General features: G+C 44.2%; 1 protein-coding gene across 2 annotated transcripts in view; it reads left to right on the top strand.

Moving 5' to 3' along the window:
• The first annotated feature begins 193 nt into the window (after positions 1 to 193).
• ANTXRL (ANTXR like) overlaps positions 194 to 7,706 on the top strand; it is a 57,347-nt gene continuing 49,834 nt past the window's right edge. Inside the window, exon 1 of one of the 2 annotated variants that reach the window (XM_064430694.1) lies at positions 194 to 1,038. In XM_064430694.1, coding sequence (XP_064286764.1) covers positions 878 to 1,038 — 161 coding nt within the window. In that variant the 5' untranslated portion in view covers positions 194 to 877. Of the gene's footprint in view, positions 1,039 to 4,036; positions 4,202 to 7,706 lie in introns of those variants that run through there. The other variant, XM_064430695.1, reaches the window with a different exon arrangement.

The following is a 7,706-nucleotide window of genomic DNA, read 5'->3' as shown; positions in this document are numbered from 1 at the left end:
AAAACCTGCCCCTACCCCCGCCCCCAAGCAACAATCTTTCTAATTGCACTCAGCAATTAAAGCTTTAAACAGATTTTTCTTAAGTGCCCTCTCGCGTTGTGCCCCCCACCTCTGCCTTGTCACAGGTTTTTGCCACGACGCCCATCTCCTACAGGAGCTTCTTTCTGCCTTGGGCTCTGCCACCCCTCAGCTCTGGGCTCCAGCCGCTCCCGAGCCTGCTGGAGAGAGGCTTAGCAGGACGCGCAGCGATGCTCCGGAATGTAGCCGGGCTGCCCTGGCTCCCGTCCGGCTTCCCTGCCCGCCGGCCGAGCCCCCTGCCCCGCTGCCCTGCCCCGAGGCAGCCCGGGAGGGAAGGAGCGCCCGCCCTGTGCCCCCGCGGCGGCGGGCAGCGGTCCCTAACCTCGGTCCCTCGCTAGCAGCAGCCTCTGCCATATCGGTATCCCGGAACAGGAAAGTCCCGGTTCATCTTGCCCCCATAAGATCCTGTCTCCCTCCTCCCGCTCCCCTCCCTCTGCCCCCTTCCTGCCTTTGGCCCGTGCGAGAGGAGCCTCTTCTCTCCTTGCGGGACGGGGCTGGAGCGCTCGGGCACCGCCGGGGCGGCAGGGAATGGGGACTGGGCTCTGGGGAGCATCCGCCTGGGCTCAGCCCCCTGCCCCGAGCCAGCGGTCCGGCGCCCCGCGGGCAGGGCTGCCTTGAGCTCTCAGGGTTGAGCTGAGATCCTGAAGTTAGTGATTTCTCTTTTTTTGTTTGTTTGTTTTATTTTGATTTTTTTTCCTCTCTGCTCTCGGTGTTTCCGAAGCGCCTGTAAGATTTGCAGAGAGAGAGAGAGAGAAAGAGAGAGACTGGGGGAGGAGAAAGAATTAAGGAAAGGGAAAAGATGGCGAGTTGCTGGAGCAGTGTGGAGAAAGCGGCATTTTTGTGCTGCTTTTTGCTGGCAATGGGGAGCCTAATCTGCTGCGCCCGGCCGGAGGAGGAGGAAGAGCAAGAAGAGCAGCGCTCCTGTCACGGTGCCTTTGATCTCTACTTCGTCCTGGATAAGTAAGTGACAGTCGCATTTAAAAACGTTTATTCACCCTTCAGTGACTCCTTGCAGCAGCACGGATGTTGTTTCTTTCCCCCGTCTTCCCGGACGACTTCTCCTGATACCAGACATGAGGTGTGGGGTTCGTTCCCTATTTTTGATGCCCAAAAATTGCACATTTCCCAAGTGGAGCATTCAGGGGAGCAGTGTCCTTTATGCTGAGTTAGTTGTGCATGCAAACCTGGGAAATCGGGTTGCTTTCAGGTTGTAGCATGTGGGATGTGGACTGTGAGCATTGGATTTGAGGGGGTGTTAGTGAGTGCCCACATCGTTCCTGGAGTTTTGTGTCATGGCTTCGGCTGTGTGCAGAGATTTCACTTATGGGACTTAGCAGTGCTAGGATCATGCAGACCTACCTGCTTGTCTGTGTTTTTCAAAGTTCACTTATAAGAACAAGGTTTTATAAAACTTTTTTTTGCTCAGCTTCTTCAGAGTTGTCTAAACTTGTGTTTGAGTTACATCTATTAAAATAGGTTGTCAAATACTTCTCTTTAATACTATGTCAGCTGAATTCAGGTATGGGGGGTATGATTAAGGTCACATGTGTAGGCATGTTTTAGCAAGCACTAGCAAAGCAAGTGGTAAACTGGGGCACCCACAGGTGTTTTTCAGAAGGTACAGATTTCTCTTTCTTCTGGTGTACTGCTCTGGCTTGACAGAGGATTAACTTAACAAGGGATTAACTCAAGGAGTAAATTGTTAGTGTCCCACAGTGTGATGACTGTGTTAGCTAATACATCCTGGGTTACTTATGTGACAGGGCACTATGAAAGATGGAAGACTTTGTGGTTCTTGCCCTCAAGCCAGATATAAAGTCTGCATTGTTCTATTTCCCAGCTGGGAGAACGGATCAATCCATAAGGCCCTTGGTACAGCCTGCAAGAGGCAAAAAGTCACTGTCACTTAAGATGCATATTTCTGTATTCAAGAAGAGACAAAGTATCATTAAATAGTGATTCTGGTTTTAGAGCAAAAGCTGAAGATCAAAGGCATTCTGCCTTTCTAAAAGATACACTAATACACCACGTGGTCATTGTTTTGTTTTGGTTGGGTTTTTTTGCTTAGAACTTGTTCCTGAAGTAACCTTTGTGTCTAGAAAGGTCTCTGTAGGGGGCTAGTGTTAGTTCTCAAATTCATTCCTGCCAGGCTTCCTAGAAGTGACTGGCACTGTTGTTACGCCCAGTTCCCACACTGAATTCCCTGTAAAAATGAATGTTTGTGATAGCAGTTTGGCTCCTTTATCTTCTATAGTACAGTTTCTTTGTTACAGTATCCCTAGCAATCTCCACTGTGCCCCATGCTACTTTTCATCTATATTTCAGAATATATATATATTCATCAGTATTTCAGAAAGCACTTTTTTAGCTGTGCTGTTACCATTCATATTGTATTCAAGGAGATAAAAGCAGAGAAGAGAGCAATTTGCTCAGAGATACTGATCTTCAAACAGTAGGAAATTGATCATCTAAGCAAGTTCCTCTCTCATTCTCTGGACCTGAAATAATGTATTTTCTTTTTGCAAGCCACAGGTCTTTCATTTTGTTTCAGGTGCTGTCCATTCACTACAATGATCCACTGGAAACTGGATCTGATCATGGTTGAAGTAAAATGTCATGCATTTGTGTTCCAGTGGGAAAATTCTCTTTAGCTTCAATTGCAAACTGAGTCTTCATGAGCTTTGAGTTATACTAAATAGTTGTCCTTTGGTAAAAGCTGTGTTAAGAGTTACTTGAGCCCCTGAGTGGTTTTGGAATCTATCCCTGCTCACACCAAGTCTGTACAATGGGGTGGCAAGGTTTTTTTTGGTCTCAGTGAGATTGCATTGCAATCCATATGGGTAATATTAAGGTGCCAGATCTTGGGAGCCATAGGACCCATGCTGGCTGAGGGTGTATTTATCCCAGCTGAATTCTGTGACATCTGGCATAACACGAGGAGCTTTATGGAGGCAGGGAGGATTGATTTAGTGGATACACCCTGGGTCTTGGGATAGTTCAGCAGGAAGGAACTCCAGGTAGTGTTGAGAATTCATTAATGTAGAAGACAGGGTATTTCAGGTACAGAGAAGGCAGGAAGCCAGTCAGAAGCATCTGGTCAATCTGTAAATGCAGTGAACATTTGGTTTTTTTAGAATTGGATCCATACTGACACATATCTGTGAAGAATTCTGTCTGTAATTTCAAGTGGGAGAAACCCCAGAAAACTCCAGCCATACACACCACGAAGTACACCCCAATGGCTTGGGGATTGCCTCTCTTTGTTGGTGCCCTGCCAGTCTGGAGTTGGATGCATTCAGTCTTAGTTAGCTGTCTAACACTGGATTGAAGGATTGCTTGTGTGAAAATACCAGGCTTTAATCCTATGACCCTGTAGTGAGCTGAATGACAGCTCCTGTCTCCAAAATCAGCCTGGCTGCACCAAAATGACTTTAAGTCTGATTTGCTTTGCTTCCCAATAGAAAGATCTGTAGGAGGAAATCTGGAAGAAGACAACAAACCTTTCTCCTTATGCAGTGCATGTTACTGCAATGACTTTATTGGGGCATGATTTTTCCTTTTCTTTCTGCCAGGCAAAGTCTGTGAGGATTTAATCCTGCAGGCAACAACCATCAGATGGAAAAGATCATCTTCTGGTGAAGTTATTGGTATAATATATGTGCTGCCAATTAGAAGAAAAGAAACTTTGTTTTCTTGCAGTTTTCCCCTGCCTGAGTTTGACTGCAGTCCTTCATGTTAACTCCATAGGATAAGCAAGATCAGGGCAGTGCCACTAAACCTTGGATTACCCAAAAAGCTGGCATAATGAAAGGGAAAGGCAGCATGTGTGGGAGGGAGAGCAGCCATCGTCCTCCTTAGGATTGGCTGACCGACAGAGCTACATTAGGACTTCCTTGTCTCTGGGGATGCTTAAATGAGGAAATCTCTTGAAGCTGGGAGAACAGGACATTTGCTGGCTGCAGAGGCAGCTGCCTAGAGTCTGCAATCTTGCTCTGTCTGAATCTTGTGCTTTATGAGTTGTGCAGGCCTGAGCTTGTTTGGAGACATAGTGGAAGACTTTACAAATATCATAACGAAGCAGCAGAAATTCGTTTGTATGCAACCAAGTCAGTCTCTGCATGAGGTAAGGCAGTATACGTTGGAGTTGGCACACCCATCTCTCCCGTGGCATGCAGTAAGATCAAGTCACTTGGGATAATAAAGTTTCTCAGTTTTACCTTTAAACAATGTAAAAAGCCTTTGAGCTTTTAAGCCAGACATAGTGGATTGTTGAGTAGCTTTCACTTGCTTTGGTTGCTTCATTTGCTTAGGTTGTCCCAGTGCACAAAGAACTTGTTTCTGTCCCATCCCAAACTGTGGAGGACAGGCCCTGTTAGGGATTTGATTGCTTGACCATCAGGTCTTGTAGTGACATACTTGTGCTTGAGAATGTAAATAACTCCCTTTCATCCTGCCTTGCTGTTAACATCCAGCTGTTGTTTGTAATCATACTGAATTGCACTTGATGAGAAGAAAGGATGACTGACCTCTAGTGTTTCCTAATTATAACAATGCCTGGTAGCATCATTATGATTGTTTATTAATGCAACAAATATAAACCCCTTTAAAGTAAGGAGTTATACTTAGCATAAATATCTGCTGCTGGCAATGCTTGACAAAACAAGTCTGAACTGCTGAGCTATCTGTAGTATAATTTACCAAAATTATTTCTTGATTATTTTTGACTGTGAGATAGAAGTGTTTTCTTATTTTTCCTATTTGGAATGCTTGGTAAAAGTTGTTTGGATTTTGAGGAAAAATGAGCTTTACAGGCTTGGGAAAATGTTTCCTTTTTTTACAGCACTGATCACGCCAACAGTAATATATTGGTAAAGTCTTGGCTGGTTTTCTTGGATTGTAATTGTTATGTTGGGGAGTGTGGCTTAACTACATTTTCTTCAGTCCTCATCTTCCCCCTGAACTTCTGTATAGCCTCTCTTTGTCTCTTTGGGCCCACAACAATATTGCCTTTCACATCAAGTTTACTTTGTCTCCTGTGCTCCCAAGAGCATCCGTGTCACCAGCAGCTTTGGTAGAGACATCAGTAAAATGTGCCCAGTCTCTCACTTGTAATCCAGCTGCCTCTCTTTCAACTTGGTAAGCCTTGCTCCAGAGGTGAATGTCACTGTTAGGGAAGAGCACAACCTCTGATTAGGTGGGAATTTGCTACCCTATTGAATATCCTTCCTGATTTTGTTTTTTAGGTCTGTGTAGCCCTTCTCACAGTTTGCCATTGAAAAAGTCGTGGGTGTGGGAAGTGTCAGGAGGGAAACAGGTTGATCCTTCCTGATTTGCCAAAAGCTTTCAGAACAAAAGCATTTCAGGAGCTGCTATTTAAGGTCACTTTCTGTAATTTTAAGACAACTGGAGGGGAATTGCTGATCTCCACGTATGCTGTTTTTTTTCACAATATGCTGTATTTAATGCAAACAAATAGCATTTGGTAAGCACATTATTTGCCCCCCCCGCCAATAATTTCCTTGCCAATGATTTGAATGAATTTAGCATTCAGGAATTACAAGTACTAGTGAGAGCAAATATTTTTTGCCTTAGGGCATCATTGCAGCCCTGTGCTTTTTTTTCTGCCTCATGTAGTCCCAGCCTAAGATCATTAGGATGGAGCTGGACCGGTGGGAACATCTGCAGCTTCTCTCTCTATGCGAAGTCCACTGTCATTCTGGGTGCTGGTTTTGCACAGTGCGTGGGGAGGGGACGAGTGGCTAAACAACATTGTTGTGGTTGGAAAATCAGACTTCTGGCAAAAAATGAACATGTTTATTGCCTACCCTAACTATATCTGACAATTTTGTATTGAGTGACTTAAACCACTGCTGAACTCTGTTCGTCTAGGTAAGAATATCTACCTACTGCAGTGAGACTTCAGTTCATTGTAAAATGTAGAACCTGATGCAGGTCAGCTGAGAGGAGTTGCTGTCTGAACAAAAGTATCAGCTTTGTTCTATGATAGCATTGATTCTGTGTGTGTATTTAAAAGTGGTTATCTGTCTTCCTCTTTTTCTGTCTGATTGCCTCGCTTATAACTTGACCACATTATCTGCATGACACTTCTCAAAATCTTCAACTGCCTGTAAGCAATATTTTTTTTATTGTTTTCAAAATGTAATCTGTGGGTATTTTGTCTTGCATCTTTCTTTGTTGTGGTTTTATTGCAGCGGTACTATGGTTTTCTTACAACCAGGTATAAATGCTTGGAATGTTCTAAGGCAAATTTTTATCCTGTTTCAGACATACCTATGTTATTTGAACCAGGTTTTATTTGTTTGTACTTTGTCTGATATTTTTCTGCCAGCTCTAACTTCTGTCAGGAAAAAAGAAATATTCAGGAAAACCAATTCTCCTTCCTTTAGTCCAAGAAAAAAATTCTTTATGAAACACAAGGCAAAGCTAACGGGTAATGATTATTTGACATAAAACATGTACAGTTAACGGGAAGAAAAAGCCATGGCAGCTTGTCATTTGCAGTCTATTTATGCATGTAACTAAATCTGATTTATTTGGGGCTTGAGCCAAGGAAGTAAACCGTAAGATTCCCACTGACCTAGGATTTTTATTTGTGTGTTCAGTGATTGAGAATTTCATTACTTTTGTCTGGGCTTGCAGGCCAAATTCAATGTTGTAAACTGTGAATTTGTAGAACTGAGTCTTCTAATCTCAAATGTAGAAATTAATTGACTCCTGTGAGCTATTAACAGCTCAAGAGTTGTATATCCCTGGTCCTGTCTGTCATTTGCACCTTTTTAAGTGTTGTGTCATGGCTGGGACTGTGTGCCTTGCTTTGCTCCCTGTGTTGTGCTGGAGAGTACCAGGATGCTCAGAGTGGGTCTTCTTGCTCAGAGCTTCCCTGGAGCTTTTCAGGGAGATCTGAAGTGGTTGAATGCAGTGTGAGCATGGCTTCTGAATTGCACTTTGTCCCCTCTTGCTGGTGAGGGACTTAGCAAGAGCTGTAGTATGGCACCAGGTGGACAGGATTTGTGAATGAGATGGAGGATTGTAGGATCAAAGGGCACTGTTTTCTTTGAGGCACGATTTCATAGAAATCTGTCATATTGCTGCAGACTTTATCTGTAGGACAAAAACTAGCTATAAAATTAATGGGTTTGGTCATGAAATCTTTTGGATTCAAATAGTTTAGGTCCTGTACTCGGATGCTGGGCTAGAATTAAACCCATTTTGCAGCCACTTCTCTGTATCTTCCCCTCCCCATTCCAGCCCTTGTCTTGTCCATTAGTGTTACGAGTACTCTGAAGCAAGGACTGTCTCAGAATGGCTGTCTCGGCCCATGTTTCTAATTGCCTCTGGAGTAGATGATGGAAACTAGTCCTTCCTTGCCTGGATGAATCACCCAGTCAAGGTCCCTGCCCTGCATACAAACTGCATTGTTTGGGAGAGGAGGATTCTTGTCACTTTGAATGCTCTGGTGGCTCAGAAGGGAGCAGAGGGGTGGATGAACACTTGGGCATGCATGTCTGAAACCACAACAAACTCATTGCCCCAGGGTTTGCTTTTATTGCAGAGCCTTTATTAGCCATGTGCAAGAATTCTGTTGTACAATGTGGTTGTGACCACAA

Source organism: Passer domesticus, chromosome 8 (genome assembly GCF_036417665.1).
Source record: "Passer domesticus isolate bPasDom1 chromosome 8, bPasDom1.hap1, whole genome shotgun sequence".
NCBI lineage: Eukaryota > Metazoa > Chordata > Aves > Passeriformes > Passeridae > Passer > Passer domesticus.
Note: the sequence above shows the minus strand (reverse complement) of the source record. Positions and strands in the feature narration are given on the sequence as shown.